Here is a 21190-nt window from a genome sequence, read left to right as displayed (position 1 = left end):
CCGATGGGTACCCGCAGAAAAGTTGCTAAAACGGGTAAATTATGACGTCCCTAAAATGTACGGGCGGGTATGCGGGCGGGAAAAGAACTCCTTGCGGGCGGATACGATGAGAACCAAAACAGTATAGAAATAAAACATCATTGAAAAATATGTGAAATATTTGTATATCTAAATTACCATTACCACATCGCAAATATGTGTTTTAGTCAACGATACGACACTTGACCCATCACATCAGTACTGCGACTTTTGAATTATTTGTTTGATGCATCTATGTGTGAAAACATTAAACAATATAACCGTCTCGTAGTTGGAGCGCAAGGGAGTAGGCTACAATGGATGAAGTCAAGGTAAAGTTGGCTAGTGGCAGGCTCAGGTTGTTTTTTTCTTGTTCTCTTTCATTAACAGGTCCATTTTATGTAGAATAATGTTCTGATGCAGCAAGGTTTGGGCTATGTGTCGTTGTTGTAAGGTTTATCCCTGACGCAAAATGTAAAAAAAAAAAAGGTCGCCCTTTACGTGCTTCAATTGTGCGAGAAAAAAAATAAAGCACATTCATTTGAAGGCACTGATCAGGTAACGGGCAAAATATTAACGGGTCCGGGCGGGTGCGGATTTAATTTTAATATCACCACAGGTGACGGGTCGGATCTGGTGCTGAACTTCCCGGGTGCGGGCGGGGGCGGGTCTAAAAAAATGGACCCGTGCAGGACTCTGGAGTACAGTACTAGAGTATACTACAAAGGGACAGAGAGATGAAAAAAGACCTCATAAAGAGCATGTGATGAATAGAGAGGAAGACCAAACATGTGGAAAAAAGAGAAAGAAAAAACAGAACACAGGGAGGACAGGATAGAGAGGGGGATACAGAGACAGAGAGAAAGAAAGAGTTGGGCAGGGGGAGGGAAAGACATGCAGAGAGGTGTGTGTGTGTGGGGGGGGGGGGGTTGCAGGGAGAGAGAGATTAGTACAGTACGCTGTGTTTGGAAAATAGGGTCCCGCTGGATTTTCATGTAAAAATTGATTTTTTTGCATATTTTGCTAATATAGATTTTTTTGTCTTCAAATTTTCACGATCCATCTTTAGTGTTTTTTCTGTATGTTTTAAAATAAGTGATTATATCTAGTCCGAATTCTAATTTTTTGACAGTTAATTCCACTTTTTGCAGACAAACCTCCAGATAATGTAGAAAGGTTGTTGGTTCTAAAACAATATCCATAGTTTTCAAACTTTGACTGTCTGAAAAGTGTAAAAACACCTCCATCATTGTTGCCTACTGTATATGTCAAAAACGATTTCTTAATCTTTGCTTTTCTTGATGCTTTTCTTGACCTGCCATGCCATTCTATTGTCTACCTTAAGATAAATTTGTCTTGGAAATAATCTATAATAGTACAGGCAACACAGTACACCACTAGGTGTCATAGGCATGGGTAGTTGAGTAACAGTAGGCAAAATTAACAAACAAAAGAATATAAGGTACAAACAGACAAACCACGGATGGCCATCTCACAGCCTGAACTAATACAAAAAACAAATAACTCAAGGGAAAACATTGCTCAGACATTAAAGGAGAATTCCGGTGTGATATAGACCTAAAGTGTGTTGAAACATGATACCGAGTGTGAACGTATGTCTCATAGCCCATCTCGGCTTGTCCCCTGCACTCCAAAATCTGGCGCTAGTTAGCCGATGCTACCAACAGCTTTTTCAATGGTGGTGCTTCGGCATCGGGCTAGCCATGCAAATAAATCACTGTTTTACACCATTTACGAGGCTCAATGTATCTCCACACTTCATTGGTAGACTTCCGAGGGCCCTGACATTTAAAACGAGACATTGAGAACTTTGAAAAAGCACTGGTAGTTTACTTACAAGATGATTTATACAGACAGTATCTTCACAAAGTTTAGCGTTTGCAGCCATCTTGAATTTTGTCACGATAAGTTACCAGATGGCTGCAAACGCTAAACTTTGTGAAGATACTGTCTGTATAAATCGTCGTTTAGGTCAATATCACACTGGAATTCTCCTTTAAACCATGTGCATTTGCTCTTTTTAAAAGCAACGGGTTATCCACAGCCAACAGGCCGGGCGTGCGAGAGAAGCAATGAAGTCTTAGAATTAAGAATAAAGCCATGTTCTTCCAACAACAACAACCACAAACACCCATGCGGCAAAAATATCAAATGACCGGCTGTGTTCTCCCAGAGAGGAAGCTACGTATATGATCACCACCCACGTGTGGGCGTGTGCGCCAGCGCTGCAGGTCAGCCTTTCCACATACACACCTGGCTTTAAAGTTCACCGTCCTGGTAGCATACCTATCTACTGCCAAGGCCTGAAGAGGACGGGGAGAATATTTACTTCTGCTACACTGGCAGAGAACTCATGTGAAACAGACTGTGGGAGGTGGAAGGGGTTTGAATGCTGTCCGGCAGTATTATGAGTGGAACGTCTTAAGGGGGCCCTTTTCCCCATACAGCCTGATCTTATAGTGTGTGCCAATTCCATCAAGACACAATTTCATACTTGGTAGACACCCATGTATCCTGGATTTTGTGGCGACTGTGAAAATGGTCCTTGCAAAAGAATTTACATGTACTTTATATTTAGCAGACACTTCTTGACCAAAGTCACTTACATACTGTATGTCAGCTATATTACAAGGGATCACATTGTCCCCGGAGCAACTTGGGGTTAAGTGCATTGCTCAAGGGCATACCAGTGAAAGCCGGGAGTTGAACCGACAACTTTCAGGCTACTGCACGCTAGCCCACCTCCTTAACCACTACACTACCACCGCCCACTAGAAAAAGACTAGAGTGCCAGGTGGTAATATGGGTACAGTGTCAGGACCACCATGCCTACGATATGCCGCAGCCTCTTCTAAGTGTCTCCTAGCACTAGCATAGACAGAAGTCAGGTACTCTTGATGTTACACCACCCAATCAGTCGGTGGACTGTCCCTGTGGTCACCTCCAGTATTTCCAAGTAGGTGGTCGACTGGTAACGTGGCTTCTGACCGAAAATCAGCTCGTATGGGGAGTGTTGTGTGGACTGGTACACGGTGGTATTATAAGCGAACAGGAGCTGAGGGAGCAACTGGGGCCATTTACGCTTCTTTTCAGGGGGTAAGGTCCTGAGCAAGTCATGAAGTATCCTGTTGAAACATTCACATTGACCATTCCCCTCTGGATGATAAGTGGTGGTTTTAGTCTTTGTTATGATGTAGGTGTCATACAGTACATGGTACATGGTCCCATCCGCTTTCTGTATCTGGGACCACTGCCCTTGGTTCACTCCACTTGTCTTAACTGGTATGTGGTCGTCCCTGTCACCAAAACCACAGGTATCTGGAAATACAGGAATCAGTCTCTTGCAGGACTTTCAGGTCTCTTTTGGTTCAACCAGGGATGGTGTCCACCATACAAGATTCTGTCATCCAAGAGTCTTGGATAGGTGCACTCGGCAGGGGGACGTCCAGGCCGTGTGACACAGATGGCAAAGTGTTAGTGGGGCTTGTGGGAAGCCTAGAAAGGGTATCGGCATTGCAATTAGCTGTCCCAGGACGATATTTGAAGTTGTAATAAAGAGGGCAATCTGAGAAACCCAGCAATGTTCCAGAGCGCCCAGTTTCACTGACTGCAGGTATTGGAGAGGATTGTTGTCAGTGAACTTGTTGCCCAGAAGACACTTGCCATTTTTTTCTGTGATTGCCCACTTGACTGCAAGGAGTTTGAGTTTCATGGGACTATAATTTGACATGTTCCTCTCACTTGGCCGCAAGCCTCGGCTAGCAAAGGCTATTGGTCGCTGTAACCCATCCTTCTCCTGTGACAGAACTGCCCCCAATCCTGCATGGCTTGCATCCGTCTCTAAGATAAAGGGACGACTGAAATCGGCATAACCTAATACTGGTGCTTGAACAAGCCATTCTTTTAAGGCTCTGAATCCAGAAAAAGTTCTAAAGGCAAACCTCAACGTGACTACATTCAATGTTAACTATCCAATATTCAGATGTCTGTAATTGAAATGTATGCAAATTAGTGCATAATGAGATATTGTTAAATTACATGCATAAACATATATTTTCAGAAAACTTGTAATGCAAAAAAATATTGTCTCTACATAAATAATCAACTAGTAAAGTTTCATAAGAATATCAAGGAGTTACATTTTTTACCCTATTCACCCGTTCTGTGTTGCCTATGGAGGCCAGATTTAGGCCGCAAATGCTAATTAGCAGGTTTAAAACTAAAAAACAGCTAAGTAGGCTGGGGGGGCAGGGATGGAAGGAGTGCAGAGAGAGATGCAGTGGTAAATTGTTCCCTCCTTCCATGTTTTCTGGAGGTCTGATGAAGTGATGGAAATAAAGACCTGTTTGGACCAGCCACTGCAGGGGCTAAGTGCAGTCACAGCAACTGTGTTTGTGTGTGTGTGTGTGTGTGTGTGTGTGTGTGTCCACAGAACGGTCCAGATGTCTGGCAAAGCAGCCCACATCCCAACCCCGTTCCTGCCTCTCTTCCTGGCTTGGGCGCGAAGCCCGAAGTCGACACTGTGGCTGCGAATGAGAGGATGATTTCGGCTGCGAGTGGGAGGATGACTGTGGCTGCGAGTGAGAGGATGATTTTGGCTACGAGTGGAAGGATGACTGTGGCTGCGAGTGGGAGGATGATTTTGGCTGTGAATGAGAGGATGATTTTGGCTGCGAGTGGGAGGATGACTGTGGCTGCGAGTGGGAGGATGATTTTGGCTGCAAGTGAGAGTAAGTAGGTAAGTAAGTAAATTCAATTTATAAAGCACATTTAAACACAGCATAAACTGACCAAAGTGCTGTACAGCGGATAACTAAAGATAAAGACTAAGACAAATAATACAGAAAAACACATTGGACCAACAGTCATAAGAACATAAAAAACATAAATAAAAGAGGATGATTTTGCGAGTGAGAAGATGATTTTGCAAGTGAGAGGATGATTTTGAGCTGCGAGTGAGACGACGATTTTGAGGAAAACAAAGCAGAAGACTTATCCTTCCTATTTGCATTTACTTCTAGTAACCAATGGCTGCTTGAAAAGTAGCATGAAAGTAGCTTGTAAAACAATACATTACAATTTACGATACCACAAAATATACACTTAACATACACAAAATGTACATTTTGATGTTTAGTATATGTGATTTCTCATTACACATACTTACACACATTGTATTATTCAATAATTGTTAAATTGCAGCAAAGGCTACATGTAAATCTTGTAGCGCGACCATTTGACTGTGTATTTGATCTTTTTTAAACAAAGAAAGACAACAAAGACAATTTGCAATTTGCAACAACATGTTTGTGCGCATGCTACAGGAACAATGTGATCGGTCATAAAAGTGGATTGTGTCTCGACATCTCTAAGATCTGAGCATCAAACCTGACTGTCTCTGAAAGAAACACAAGGACACATGGATATGGCTTGACGTCTCCTGAGTTGACTTGAGGATGAGGCGTCGGGACGCGAGGACAGGTGGCAGGGTCAGACATGGTTATCTCAGGATTGGAAGGAAGCCCAGTGCCTCAGGTGTTCTCATCAGAGTCTCAGCCAATCAGTAAAGCAAGCAGCCACCGAGTCAGATGTTCATAAGTGCATACACACACACACACACACAAGAGAGATTACATGGTAAACCGTGTGTGTGTGTGTGTGTGTGTGAGAGAGAGAGAGAGGTGGGGGGGGGGGGGGGGGGTACCATTGACTAGGGTACGCCATTTTCTCCACTGAATGCAAGTTTATTATTGTTTTTATTATGTAGTAATAATCAAACACTGTTAGCCCTATTGTTAAGGTTGCCAACCATCCTGAATTGTGCGGGACATCCCGTATTTTGGGTGATTTTGATTTGTCCCGTCAGGGACAGATCCATTCCCGATTTTCAATCACAGCTCATCGGCCTTGTTAACTTGTCAATAGTAGGCTACTGTAAATGCACCTGGAACAAAGTGTCCAGTGCCGCCGCTACCACGCGCATCTCGCACTGTGCGCACGGCACCAAGGGACAGAAGGGGCACCACAATTTAGCCGGAGAAGCTTTACTGCAAACTGCTTTTCACTCTTCTTAGAAATGTAGCAACAGCTTCTTACATAAGGATGATACTTTTTGGGTCCTCTCAGTCTCCATACAAGGATACAAGGAAGTTTATGGTCACATGCATATAGTTACTGGATGTAAGAAATGCAGTGAAATGCAGTAGGGGGGGGGGGGGGGGGGGGGGGTTAGTAGTTTTTAAGTGATTAAGTGGCAAGGGCTGCATAAGAATGGTGGGGGAGGATTGGGATTGGGGGGGGGGGCACCAACAAGGAGCACCCAAGAGCAACAGGGGCAAGGAAAAACTCCCTTACTAAGAAAGAAACCTTGGGCAGATCCACGGCTCAAGGGGCTAACCCAACTGCCAGGGGTCTTGGTGTGTGTGTTGGGGGGATGACAAGGGAGATGGGATAGTGTGCTGTGTATGTGGGGAGAGGGCAGTGTGCAATATGTGTGTTGGAGAAGCTTCCTCATGAGACAATGTGCTGTGTATGTAGGGGAGAGGGGGGGGGGGCAGTGTACTGCAAGTATGGTGAAGGGACTTACTATTGCAAGCAGAGTACCGATGTATGTGAGTGATGACAGTGAAGATGTATGTGTGGGCGGGAGGGGAGTGGAACAGTGACTGTGTGTGTGTGTGTGTGTGTGTAGTGTGTGTGGGGGCAGTGTGCTGTAAGTATGTAGAGGATGTGTGTTGGAGAAGATCCTGAAGACAATGTGCTGTGTATGTGGGGGGGGGGCAGTGTGCAGCAAGTATGTAGAGGAGGCTTACTGTAGCAAGCAGTGTGCTGTATGTATGTGAGGTGATGACAGTGATGATGTAAGTGTGTGTGTTTTTTGTGTTTGTGTTGGGGATGGGGGTGGGGGTGGAGGGGCAGAAAGGCTAGGCAATCAAGGACATGGGTAGATAGATGGAGGAGAAATCAAAAATAATAAATAAAAAGTTCTATGTGCAAAAGTTGGAGAACGTCAGATATGTGTGTGTGTGTGTGTGTGTTTTGACTTGTGATGAAATAAGAAAATAAGTAAAAGGTCTGTAGCATAGGGAGAGGGATGTAAAAGTGCTAAAAGTCATGTAGGTGTGTGTGCGGCGGGGGGGTCATGAGTGCTGAAGAGTGAATGAGTGCAAAGTCAGTATAGTGTGAGTTCAGGGTTGGGAAATGTTTGAGAGTGCTGAGGAGTGAATGTGTGCAAAGTCAGTATAGTGTGAGTTCAGATGGCCTGGGGATAAAAACTTCTGAGTCTCTCATGGCTTTGTGACTACTAGGCGTCTTCTTGATTTCAGCGGTAGGAATAATGCATTGTTAGGATGTGTGAGAAGAGTCCTTCAGAATCTTTTGGGCTCTTAGGAGTACTCTTCTGGAATAGATATCTTGTAGAGCAGGGAGTTTAGTTCTTATAGTACGTTCAGCTGAGCGCACTACTCTCTGCAGAGTACTACAATCTCTAACTGTGGAGTTCCCATACCAGGTGATGATGCTACCAGTTAGAACACTCTCAACCGCTTAAGTGTAGAAGGCCTTCATGATGGATGTAGAAACTTTGAATTTCCTTAGCTGACGAAGGAAGTACAGTCGTTGTCTGGACTTCTTCAGAACATATTGAGTGTTAACAGTCCACGTTTGGAACGCTGCGCCGCGCGACAGTGTTTCAGACTGGACTTTTTTCACACGCACGCATGGTGCCACTGCGAGGCATAGTGAGGGTAAACACAAAACACCAAGTTTTTCCCCTGAAGTATGACCCTTAAGGCTTAATTTCTCCTTAGGTAAGGGGTTTATTTAAGGGTGTTGCACAGAAATAATACCTTAAATTGTTTCTTTAGTTAAGGAAAAACGTTAAGGGATACTGCATTGAAAAGGATTTACCGTCACGAAAATTCTATTGAGATTGTTCAACAGCTGTAGCTGGCTAGTAGGTGATGTCGTTAGTTAGCAACCCATCGAACACAGTGAAGTTTAATGATCTTAGCATTCATCTCACCTTAAGAATATTCGCTGAAATTATCCAGGTAGCAAAGCGTGTTATAGACATGCACTGAGCAATACTAGCTGGCTAGTTAGAAATGATCCTGACTGTCATCAGTGCACCAAAACGAACTTTTTTGTTAATGTTTTGCCTAGCGAACCGAACCGAAGCTCATGGCTGGCTAAGACGTCCACATCCACATGAAGTTAACGTTAGCCTACCACTAACGTCATGTAAACCACACAATAACAATACATTTCTGATAGGCCTATTTGACAGAGTAAGCATATTAACAGAGAGGTTTTATTTTAAATTGTATAATTTTCAAAAAAGTATAATTATTGCAAGTTGCACTACTTTTTGTATTGGTTTTATACAAGATGTTTGTGAAATTTGCACAGTAAAACTTCTGTATTTTGACTGCAATTGTCTTTGCATTCTGATTAGATTCTTCATTAGAATGACAAAGTGGCTCTTTGTAAAGAGCATCATTTTCTGGGGCCATGCAAAACTGCATTTCCACTAGTGTGGAGTTATTCTACATCATGACCGTAAAATAGTAGCCTGGCGAGCCAGACCCACATTAAAATGTGCTCAGTCCGAGGGGCGGGATAATCAGTTGTCTTTCAAATTCCCTCTGCACGCAATAGGACGCAATAGGACATTTTTTTTCAAGTAGCAGGGAATTCAAGCCAAACCGTTGCAACTCTGCCATCAATCATTATGTTAAGCCCACCAAACGACTCTATACACGATTTCAATGTCCTGATTAAGTTTAGATTTCTGGAGCTCACAAGCCAACGGAGAGTTGCTAGACTAGCCCTGGCAGCAAATGTAATTGCTAGGGGAGCGTCTAGATTTCTAGGCTAGTAAAATAGACCATCCTTAGTCAATGTACTGCAGCAATTCCTCTCTCAACCTGTAGAAAATGCTGTGAACATCTGATTATGCATGGTAAAAAAAATACCGTCATATACCGTGAAACCGTAAGAATTTTGAAAAATACTGTGATATACATTTTTGGTCATAGCGCCCAGCACTATTAAAACGTGACTCTCTCTACAGGTTGCCCGCTGATCATTAGTGGGGTGTAACTGTAGTTCTGCTGCTGCCTTCTGTAATCCACTACCATTTCCTTGGTTTTATTGACATTCAGTGTCAAGCTGTTAGATTGACACCACTGTGCCACCTCATCAACCTGATCCAAGTAGAGCTGTTCATTGTTGTTACTAATCAGGCCCAAGATCACTGTGTCATCTGCAAACTTGATGATGGAGGTATGACTACTGTTGGCTTTGCAGTCATGTGTGTAGATGTTGTACAGCAGTGGACTCAAAACACAGCCTTGGGGAGCACCAGTGCTGATGGTTAATGTGTCAGATGTCAGACCCCCCACTCTAACCACTTGTGAACGATTGGTGAGAAAGTCAAATATCCTGTGACACAGGGTGGTGTTCAGTCCTAAGGCCTTCATCTTTGTGACCAAGGTGAGAGGTACTATCATGTTGAATGCTGATCTAAAATCAATGAACAGCATCCTCACATAATTGCCATTCCCCTCCAGGTGAGTTAAGGTGGTGTGCATGAGGTTTGAGATGGCATCCTCTGTAGACCTGTTGGCTCTGTAAGCAAATTTGAGGGAGGTCGAAGGAGGCAGGGAGGAGGGATGAGCAGATAATGTTTTTCACAAGCTTCTCAAAACACTTCATCACTGTAGACGTCAGTGCTACTGGGCGGTAGTCTTTCAACATGCAACAGATCTTATTTGAACGTTATGCTACTCGTTTGGGAACGAGAGGGAGAGAGGGTGGACGTTTCCAGCTGGCTTGTCATTGTTGGTAATTGATTTCACCTTTTTAATATAAGAAACTTTTAAAAGGAAATCATGAGAACAACAAAAACAACGCGAGGAGATTGCGGAATTATCCGGTTCACATATACCCTGGAAATCCAGAGTTCTCGCAAGAGCACAATGGAATTGTCTTTAGATTATCAGGGTCTGGATTTTCCAGGCTAGTTCACATATGCTACTGACCATTTATTAAATGTGAGGGCACTTTGACATAGGCCGCACGTATTTGGACTGTGATAGAATATGAGGAGTGGTCTTTGCCTTTGTGTAATGGAATTGGTGGGTCTTGAAGTCTTCAATAAATCGTTTCCCTTTAACTAAGCATTTACATGAATCACATTATTGAAATATTTCCACTGGTAGCTAGGTGGCTCATAATTCACTTTTAATTGCAAACATAAAATATCTAGCTAGCATCATTACATGCTTCTATTTCCACAGGAATGAAGGTTGTTTAAAGGCCTACCAACTTAATATACTTATCTTTGTGCTATAGGTGTAAATGTGGCACAAACAATGTTGGAGTTTGTGGAATAGCCATAGGCTATGGAATATATTTAAATGGAGCTGGCAAATTTTGAATAGCCTAGACAATGCTCTTAAAGTGACAATGCACCATTTGCAACCATCAGTTAAACAGCATCAAATCAGTAGGCTAGTATTTCTTAAGAAATGTACATGTACAAAATAAAAACTAAATTACTTTGCCATTATTACCATTTGAATTTCATATATATATTATTACCATTTGAAGTGAAGTGTCCCTCATTTGGGGTCGAGGAAGTTGGCAACCCTGTTGTTGTCCCAGGCCAAATTGTAGCTCAGCAGACCTGGCAAATTGTTACTTTTAGAGCACCAGCAACAACACTATAAATTGAAGCAACTTTGTCTTCAGGAAAATAATTGTCAAATTGACATAAGAAGACGGAGCCCTGTATGACAGAGCCGTATCTCCAGAGAATGTGATATCTCTATGACAGATGATATGCACTGCCATCAAGCGGCGATAACATGTTAGTGCATTTATATTAATAGCGAAAGTGCTTATCTTTTTTCATGACAAATCTATTTTCACATCACAGACATAATTTACTCATAGAAAATCGTCATGTTAATGTGTTATTCCAACAACTTAGAACGCATATTTATTTTATACTGTCTGTAAATGATTCCGGATCTCATTTCGGCGAATCGGTGACACTCAAAGTAATAATACATATACACGAATACATTTGTTGTACAACCCGGTTTCATGTGTGGGAATGAAAGAGTAACGTTAGGACATACGGATTTCTTCTGTCAGTGGGGTGAGTTATGGACTTAAATGTGTAACGCCAGAACAGTGTGCTATATTATATATTAACTGTCATAATTTCATAACTGTCTGAATAATTAACGAAGAAAACTTGGATTGACCGCTGTCCGTGAGCTACTATATTAGCTATCCATAGCTGACTTGTGGTAAGGTAGCCCAGTGTTAATGTTTATAGAGGTAGTCAGATTCGTCAACTAGTTTCGTTAACAGATTCGTCCCAGTTTCCCACCTCCAAAACTAAGTTATAGATAGTGACTCATCTTGTGGAATAGTCACTGTTACATGCTTTTGATCACTTCCTCGAATGGCACGTCATCTGAGGTCAGTTACAGTAGGTTAGCCTACATTATAATTTTAACATTCTTAAAAACTCTTTGTTCAGTCCTGGCTGAGAAACAAAAATACTTTCTCGGACGGAGCTATAAAATGTGTTAACTAACATGTTTGAAGAGCACAGAAGGGAGTGTAATTTGATGGGCTGTTGACCTTACATACCAACCTGGTTGTCGCCAGAATCGGCCTAAAGCTTTGTGATCTTTCTGCTGAATGTTTCACCAACATTCTTTAATTGTGCTACCCATGACTTCAGTAACACGTGGATGATCTGTAACCATTTTCCTTCTTTGCACCAGGATGCTGGGATTCCTGCGCCTCAGAGGCCCTGACCATTGCATGGTCACCTGGTGTGTGTTGAGGTCCTTCATCCAGACCTCTCTCCCCGCTCCCCAACATCCCTACCCCCTCCTCACCCAAAAAGCACACCTTTGCCTCCGCTCCACACCCCCCTCTGTCTTCCCCCATCTTAACTCACCCACAGGGAGGCAGGGAGACCCCTCTCTCCTCCTCCGCAATCCCCTTACCTCCCAGCAGAGGGCACCCTGTGCCCTGTACTCCCAGGGTCCTTCAGAGCAGCGGCAGGGCTCCAAGCCTGGCGAGGCGACGGCGCGGATCCGTCTGCGGACACGGCTGGCGGTGACGGTGCTGTTCGGTGCGGGCATCCTGGGCACCTGGTGGTACGTGCGCCAGGAGAAGCAGCAAAAGATCCAGCAGCAGCGCATTGAGCAGCTCCGCCAGGTGGCCATTGGGCAGGGCGACTTCAGCCTTCAGGACCACACCGGACAGCGACGCACCAAACGGGACTTCCGGGGGAGCTGGACGCTAATGTACTTCGGGTTCACGCACTGCCCGGACATCTGCCCCGACGAGCTGGACAAGATGAGCAGCGTCGTGCGGATCCTGGACGAGGATGAGTCACTGCCGCGCGTCCAGCCGCTCTTCATCACCGTCGACCCGGAGCGCGACAATGTGGCCGCCATGAACAAGTACGTCAAGGACTTCCACCCACGCCTGATCGGGCTCACAGGCACGCCGGACGAGATCAAACACGCCGGCCGAGACTACCGCGTGTACGCCAACGCTGGACCTAAAGACGAGGACGGTGATTATATCGTTGACCACACGATCCTCATCTACCTAGTCAATCCCGACGGACTGTTTCTGGATTATTACAACCGGATGAAGGACGATAAACAGATTGCGGAGAGTATACGCAAGCACATGAAGAACCATGTCAAACTGTTCACAGACTAAAACAGAACACAGAGAGCATGCACAACCACATGAACTATGTCAAAACTGTTCCCTGGTTTAAAAAAGTGGATCTACTGTTGTTGTGGACGCAGGCTGTGGGTCAATAAGTGTGAAATAAAGTGTGATGAAAGTGATTGATGTTTTAGTCACTGATTAAATATCTGCAAGTACAGACCACAAGGCTTTCAAGTCAGCTGTTTGAGAAAAAGGCTTGTGAAGTTCTAGAGAACAAGTGACAGGAAATTGCCATGTTGGTTTTTTTTAATGGTAAACTGAAAAATATTTATTTATTTGATTACTTGTATAGGGCATAATATTCTCTGAAAAGTGTAAAAGTATTGAAAAACTGCCTTTTATAACCACAGACACCATTTGTTTACAGTTTATATGCTAGACAGACTACTGACACAGATACCCTATCCCCCTTCTCTATGGTCATAGACCTAGAGCCATGCAAGCTCAGGCAGAGGTCGACCTGTCATAAAAACGTTGTCATTTTTAACAGGTATAACTACATTTAAAATTACAGGAATAACTGGAGACTGACATGAAAAGCGCACAGACATAAAACAGAGAGAATTGCCAAGATCTCCCCCTTTCCACCATGCAGTATTGGAGATATAAATAATATATTTTTCATTGTTTTGTCCTTTAAAAAAAATGCTTTTTGTTCAACTGTCAAGATTTGTTGATTAACCTAAATTCGAATGAAATTCAGTAAACAAAATCTCATTCATGCAGAAAAAAAATACTCTATTTTCAGACGATGAAGACGCCATAATTGTGTATATATATATATATATATATATACACACGTCAGCCTGTGTGTCCACATTAGCACTGCATGGCTGTACCAGCCACGAGCAGCTGTAGCTCCCTGTGTATAACATGCTGTGTGTTGAGGGATCACTGGTTAGCAGAATGGTGCGTTCAGACTCATGCAACGGCTTATAGACCTCTGAAGTTTGCGTAGAAAAAAAGCCCCACATCTGCCATCTTTGCCCATATAAGGAGATCCTTATATGAGCAGAGATGGTACCCGGCTCTCCTCATTTCCTCAATGCATGCTGGGACTTTGGCACAATGCAAGTGTAAAAGTCCAGCATGCACTGCTTTGAGCCAGCTCCGAACGCACCCGGTGACATACAAGCTCAGCTGGCCTCGTGCACCTGCGCCTCCACGTGCGCTTGCACATCCATGCCAGTGTTGGCGCTGTAGGCCTTGAGGCGGTCGTGAGCGCGCCGTTCGGTCAGCAGAGTGAGAGCCATGGTGTCCATAGACTCCTCCAGTTCGCCGTCCTTACTGATCTCCACCGTGTAGTCGTTGGCCTGGTGACAGAGGGGTCAAGGGTCATATTCAGCCGAGCCGCATACACACGTACAGGAGATCAATCATCATCTGTCACAAATCGGCCCAAATGTTGAGATTAGCTTAACTTTGATGGCCCGTGTTTCTCGTCACTAACAGTTATTTTGCCTGCTGTGATTGTTATGAATCACTGAATTTCATTAACATTCCAGGGTCTTTTGTGTCACTGCTAAACTCTTTCTGTCCGAATGTGGCTTAAGATTTCTAAGCATCCAAAGCAAAACGGGGCATGTCCTCCAGTGTGTGTGTGTTTTCACTCACCAGCTGAAGGGAGGCTAGCATGTATCTGCAGACCTCATGGTTGTTTTTGCCCGCGACGATGGAGGCGAAGGTTCGCTTCTCTTTCACCTGACTGAAGGCGTTGATTATCCGGTCGCCATAGTCACGGATATCAAACACACCTCTCTCCACCTGCAGACACACACACACACACACACACACACACACACACACTTCATTTAGTGGACGCCTTTCTCCAAAAATGAGGAATAGCATTCAAGCTACAATGCAGAGGAGACCTTATGTAAAAATGAATACGGCATCAATAAATACTATAACCAGAGCATAAAAGTGCAGAAGTTTAACTACTTTTCAAAGTGTAATCGAAGTGTAATAAGGAGAATGAGGTAGAGGGTAAAAAAGGGAAGTGCATGTTGGGTTGTTAGAAGTGTTAGGAGAGGAGGTACTCTCTGAGAAAGACAGTAATTGTGTGTGTGTGTGTGTGTGTGTGTGTGTGTGTGTGTGTGTGTGTGTGTGTGTGTGTGTACGTACGTACCTCAGCAGCGAGATGCGGTCTGATCTGGTCCTCCCAGTCTTGTACTCTTTGAGACAGCGCAGTGACCTTCACGTAGCGCTCGGTGTTAGCAAAAAACTGGGCCTACAAGAGCCATGACAAGAGAACAGTGCGATCACAACTGGGCCTACAAGAGCCACGACAAGAGGACAGTGCGATCACAACTCCCAAAGCAACACTATGCTGCCATCACAACTCTCAAAGCAACACTATGATGCTATCACAACTCCCAAAGCAACACTATGCTGCCATCACAACTCCCAAAGCAACACTATGCTGCCATCACAACTCTCAAAGCAACAGTATGCTGCCATCACAACTCTCAACGCAACACTATGATGTGGATAAGGCTAAATTTCTACCGTTATCGTGCAGCTTCTGTACCCTGAACATGAATATAAACACTGGGTCACTGGCTAATACTATTCCAGTGACTAGCTGGTCAATTTAGAGCTAATCAGCAAACAAATGCAGCCCAATGTGTCGTCATAAAAAAGTGTCTACAGCGCCCGTACCACATTTGGGTCTAAGTGCATTTAAAAACTTTTAAAAAAGTTAACATATGTACTGGTGTTGATGCTTACCATACTCTTCTTGACCAGGTCTTCATAACTGATTTCCTCCAGCGGCATATCTGATGAATGAAAAGACTGCGTTATTTACATCACCTCATGTTGATACATTATGTATACATACAGTACATAGTCAGGGATGGGCACAAATACATCAAAATGTATTTCCAAATAAAATACCAAATACCCGCCTCAAAAATGTATCAAAATAAACTACAAAATACAGCAGCCAAAAAATGTATCAAAATAAAATACTGTATTTTTGTATTGTCAAAATACTACAAAATACTTATTTCTAAAAGCCTTTTTCGTCTATCTCTTCACTTGTACACTACCTGGAAAAACATCTGGAAGCAAGAGACTCCTTCCATAATCAGTCAACAGATTAGATATGCTGACCCCTCATGTTAGACATCCCAATATAAACCTCTGCCCTGAGAAATGTTTGGTAACTCAAAGAACCCTTCCTTAAGTATACTTATTTACTCCACTGGTGTATTAGATTGCCTATGAATTCAGTGACAATAACTCAAAGACAAACAATCCAAATTGATTATTTATTTAGAAATTTAAATTAGGTAGCATTTTAACCTTTTAAGCTATTTAACACCATCACTACCACACTTATGGTGAGTTTCATCACAGTTGAATAATTTTGTATACATCTGAAACTGGTGTGTGCACACAGCCTCTATCAATGTAAATACATAAAAAATCAGGTTGTCACATTAATATCATCCAATCAGTTAAGCCAATTAAGCCAATAATTATGACATTATCAATCATTTCTTATGTAAAATGTGCAAGAGATTAGAAATGTCCTTGTTTGAGGTAGGAAATTATCTTGTCAAGTCACCATATCACTGAAATATTTTACAGGTCAGAGAACAAGAACAAACTTATAGTCCAGAAAAAACTGTAAAACAGAAAAAAGAAAGGAAAATAGCAAACTCAAGTGTTGTGATCTAAGATTGTGAACTCAAGCAGAGACTTTCTAATGAGGAGACACAGCACTCAAAAAATCCTCCATAGAAATGCATGGGGTTAGTTTGTAACGCCAATATGGCAGTTGTCTACACATATCCCGCCCCTTCCACGGCAAAATGTTGACATGTGTGTGATGTGAATACATTGAGCCAATCATATGGTGTGTTGTGAAGACATCGTGCCAATCATGTGTTGTGATCTCTTTGCTGGAGCAAGGTTGGTGTCGTGAAGCCTTGCGCACGCGCATTTCTGCCGAAATAGATGCCCAATAAGTGTCCAAAAAGCGTTGCAATATGGCCGCCGAGTGGAGGGACTTGCCTAAAAGGACTTTGATCAGCCTTGCTGTGAGTTGACTTCAGGAAAACCTTCACGTCTTCCGTGAAGATGAAGAAGTCCAAGTACAAACAAAGCACCAAGTACCTCCAATCTGCAGCACTGCACGTTTTGCGTTGTGATGACTAGTGCAATGCGCATGCCCATAGCAAATGTGAACCAGCGCCAAAATTCTCTAGTGACCGAGAGCGGTATTACAGGGGCTTCATCATGCGAGGGTGCCACAGACAGACAGAGACAGAGATTTCAGATGTCATCATCACAGTGTTTCACAGAAAGTATTTTACAGTATTTTGAAAATACACAACACTGAAGTATTTTGATACAAAATACAAAGGCATTTTCATTATCTCAATAAAATACAAATTACAAAATAGTATTTTGTATTTGAAATAGAGTGTGGCTACCTTCGGTTCGGACAAATATTTAGAAATTGTAGTCGGGTTCGGTCCGGGTTCGGACACATGGCGATATGCATTGGAAGCTTTACATTTAAAATTCCTTATTATGTTGGGTAACCAACAGGTCTGCTTTACATGATGCAAACGTTTGTTTTTTGAGAATAAAGTAAAATGTAAAAAAGACCTAATAGCTTTCTTCCTGTGTGCAAGATTTGTTTATCGTGATGCCTGAAATGCACACGCGTTGTCACGACTACATAAACAAATGGTTATGCACATAAGCACAGTCTTGGGTGACGTTAAAAAAAGTTGTTAGCCTATCAGGAGATTTTAAGATTATTTGCGTTGCATACTGTGGTAAAGTACATAGGCTACCGGTAGGCTATAAGGTCGTCTCGTTCAACTGGATGAGGATTTCCTCGAGTTGCACCAATTAACGTCGATGCTGCATATCAGTGACAGAGGCACTGTAGTTTCAAAGACTGTTGCAGTTCATTTCACAACTTTTCGTCAATGGTAAGACAAGAATTCTATTTCAATAGGCTATGCTTGCTTGGGCCTCTTGTGTTAATGTGCGCTGTGTGTGACTTGCATGCGTGCACGCTCATCTGATTCTGTAGACAATTTGTTGTGTGTTCCGTTTCATGGGCTAAAAAGACAGGCTATCCACAAACGTGAACGTTTAATCACTAGCATGGGAATAACTGAGGCATCATCTGTGTCGGGCTCGGGTCGGGTTCGGACATAAAAATGAAAATGCCTGTCGGGTTCGGGTCGGGTTCGGACGCAACTCTGTCGGACGCGGGCCGGGTTCGGACAGAAATTTGCGGCCCGATCCGCAATTTGTAATACGTATTTTAAATACATGTATTAGAAATACTGCCCATCCCTGTACATAGTCATACAGTGTAGATCACGTAACTGCCAAAGCAGGAGGTGTTGCCATTGGCACCTAGCCTAGAAATCTAGACGCACCCTAGCGGCAGCAAATTTAATTTGCTGCCCAAGCTAGTCTAGCAACTCTCCGTTGGCTTGCGAGCTGGAAAAATTCAACTTCGATAGGGCCAATCACATCATGTATAGAGTTGTTAGGCGAGCTTAACATAATGATTAATGGCAGAATTTAAACGATTCGGCGTGAATTCCCTGCTACTTGAAAACAAAGAAGATGGATGTTGCTGTTGGTGAACAGCGTGACACGAGTTAAGCTTTTTTTAAGTTGGCAAAAGTTTGAACTAACCAACTAGCTGCGCTGGAGGGAAAACACATGGGACTCATGAGTTGTAGCGCTATCCTATTGCAGAGGGAATTTGAAAGACAACCGATTATCACGCCCCTCGGACTGAGCACTGCGAACGGTGAGTCCTCAGACCCTACATTTTGTATGGTTATAGCTTTGGTGATGGTTAATGAATATGTATACAGGGCATACGTATGGTTATAGCTTTGGTGATGGTCAATGAATATGTAAACAGGGCATAAGTATGGTTATAGCTATGGTGATGGTTAAGGAATTTGTAAACAGGGCATAAGTATGGGTCCTTACTGGGTAGACCCATGTCATGGTCCTCGTGATCGCCACAGTCATCCTCTGGGCTGAAGTTGATCCCAAACTCCTCAGGTGAGTCCTGGATCAGACCTGAAAGGGATGGACAGAAACCGCTCAGGTGAAGAAGACGCAATCCTCACATCTGTTGAACGGGGGCTGACATTTGAGCCTTCATTTCACCCTTCCATCAACAGAATATGAAACAACCGATTTGACATAATGCCAAAACCACCCATGCTCTATTGCAGTACCACATTATACCACATGTGGCGCTGTACTAAATCAAGTCAGTTGAAGGGTGCAGCATCATGTGGCTGCATTCAAAAATACCTCACTTCTACAGAAGCCTAGAGATCACTGAACTCCATATAGCACCCTTTTCCCCTCACGAGTCAGAAGCCTCTACACATCTGCACTGAGCGACCATAAGCAGCAGTAGCCAAGGTTTCCATGCTAACTGAAATGTAAAATGACATTTCCCTGACACAAATCCCAAATTTCCATTTGGGATATGCATAATTGGGCATTAAAAAAGCAAGGTAGGGCTAACCCCAAATACTCAATCAAGCAGTAATGGGAAAAAGTTAAAGGAAAATTCCGGTATTTAGCACTTTGAGTCCCTTTTCTGGTTTGTTTTGGATGAACTAGAGTGGTGGACACCGAAATTTTGACGATAATTCACGTAAATTAGAATTAGGATGAGGCCCTGCTGCTGGGCCGTGGTCTCACCCTCAGGCTCCTGGTGCCTCAGCTCCTCTGGGTCCTCTGCCTCATGGTTCTCCCCGACATCCTCCTCCTCCAGGTAGGTTCTCCTCAGTTGCTCATCACTCACTGGGACACCCTGGGGCAAACACACACACAAACACACACATTATTTCACCACTGGTATGGTAAACACACAAACACAAACACACACATTATTTCACCACCCGCACGGTAAACACACACAAACACATTATTTCACACTCCATGGTACACACACACACACACACACACACACACACACACAGCAACCCAATTCTCACATGTACACCCACAAATACATAATATACAAAAATACAGTAACTCCTTACTCATGTCATTTCATGATATACACACACATATCATTTCACCTCACTCACTCGCACACACCAGCTCAGGTCTCACACGTACATGGAGACGCATGTACACTAGTGTTTTCAAAATAGTCAAAATTATGACTTCGATACGATACCTGCCATAAATACCATGATGCTCGATACTGAAACGATACTACAGCGAAATCCTAAGATATCTGGAAAAGAAAGGACTCATACCTCCTCCAAGTGTATCGAGTCATTTGTGTTGAATTCGGTGCACTTTTGTAGTGTGCAGGTCAATTCTGGGTTCTAAACTTCTAAACTTCCTACATAATTATTATTTTTTATAGTCAGTAAAATAAGTAAGTCTACTTTGTGTGATTAAGTTCATTTACATTGTGTTGTGTTATGGCAATAAAGTAACTTTAAATAGCCAAACTAGGCTAGATCAAGGTCAGTGTTGAAATAACTGCATGCAAATTACTGAATGCTATGCATAGGGGCTTAATCTTTAGGTCATCTGATGTACAGTATAGGCTACCCTAGGCCTTCCCGTGTTCATAGGATTTCTTTGACAGTTGCAAAGGGAAAAATGTGAGGATAGTCTTCTTTGCGCCCAGTGTACAAGTACGACGTTCCAACCACTCAGGTCTTCGTCAGATAGGCCTACACCATTACTTGTTGCAATATATCTGTGTGCATTCCTACATTACGTCTATTTCTTTGATAACATGATTTGCTACCACATAACAATAAGCCACTATTATTATTAGGACTCAACACGCTTTGGTGGTATTATATGCAGTGGGCTTTAATTAGCGCATTTTGGGTAGCCTATCCTACATCTGGGCAATAATTATTGAACAAATTGCAGTCTACATGCCATGACAAATATTACCAGTAGTACTGACCGAACATGAAATAGATTGTTTACAAGTTATGGTAATGTTATTCTGGCGTGAACATTGCGCTTTCATCACGTTAGCACCCTATGATTACAGCTCGTTATGTCTCGTCAAAATTCATTGATGAAGGAAGGTTCGCTTTATCCCAGAGAACCATACTCGTTTCACTTAGGCTAGACTAAAACAGAAGAGAAAAACTTGGCACTAACCATGTAGTCGTGTTTTCTATAGCATATTCGTTAACCTGTCGTTCTTTGAACTCTTTAAAAATGTTGGGATATGTCTGCGAGGTGTTTAGCCAAGTTCCATGCATAGCCTACTGCTTTTAAATGACTTTGAAACATATTTTACAAACGGGCCTCTGTGTACGTGATTGCTTGCCTTCGCGATGTATCCGAAATACTGTAGTTGCAGATTTCA

General features: G+C 43.0%; 2 protein-coding genes and 1 long non-coding RNA gene across 3 annotated transcripts in view; 2 read left to right on the top strand and 1 right to left on the bottom strand.

The window, feature by feature from the left end:
- Nucleotides 1–587: 587 nt before the first annotated feature.
- The window catches only part of LOC121697006, a 22024-nt gene continuing 1421 nt past the window's right edge, over nucleotides 588–21190 (top strand). Inside the window, exons 1-2 of the long non-coding RNA XR_006026373.1 lie at nucleotides 588–598; nucleotides 7468–7471. This is a non-coding gene — a long non-coding RNA (uncharacterized LOC121697006). The remainder of the gene's footprint in view (nucleotides 599–7467; nucleotides 7472–21190) is intronic.
- LOC121696987 (protein SCO2 homolog, mitochondrial) lies at nucleotides 11126–12938 on the top strand. Its single transcript, XM_042078219.1, has 2 exons — nucleotides 11126–11206; nucleotides 11847–12938. The coding sequence occupies exon 2, from the start codon at nucleotides 11848–11850 to the stop codon at nucleotides 12802–12804; it is 957 nt and encodes a 318-aa protein (XP_041934153.1). The 5' UTR covers nucleotides 11126–11206; nucleotide 11847; the 3' UTR covers nucleotides 12805–12938.
- The window catches only part of ncaph2 (non-SMC condensin II complex, subunit H2), an 18491-nt gene continuing 10471 nt past the window's right edge, over nucleotides 13171–21190 (bottom strand). Inside the window, exons 15-20 of the mRNA XM_042078208.1 lie at nucleotides 19537–19648; nucleotides 18805–18897; nucleotides 15550–15599; nucleotides 14948–15049; nucleotides 14434–14583; nucleotides 13171–14132 (exon numbers count right to left, since the gene is read on the bottom strand). Of these exons, the coding sequence (XP_041934142.1) occupies nucleotides 13956–14132; nucleotides 14434–14583; nucleotides 14948–15049; nucleotides 15550–15599; nucleotides 18805–18897; nucleotides 19537–19648 (684 nt within the window). The 3' untranslated portion in view covers nucleotides 13171–13955. The remainder of the gene's footprint in view (nucleotides 14133–14433; nucleotides 14584–14947; nucleotides 15050–15549; nucleotides 15600–18804; nucleotides 18898–19536; nucleotides 19649–21190) is intronic.

This window comes from Alosa sapidissima, chromosome 22, assembly GCF_018492685.1.
Source record: "Alosa sapidissima isolate fAloSap1 chromosome 22, fAloSap1.pri, whole genome shotgun sequence".
In the NCBI taxonomy this organism is placed as follows: Eukaryota; Metazoa; Chordata; class Actinopteri; order Clupeiformes; family Clupeidae; genus Alosa; species Alosa sapidissima.
Note: the sequence above shows the minus strand (reverse complement) of the source record. Positions and strands in the feature narration are given on the sequence as shown.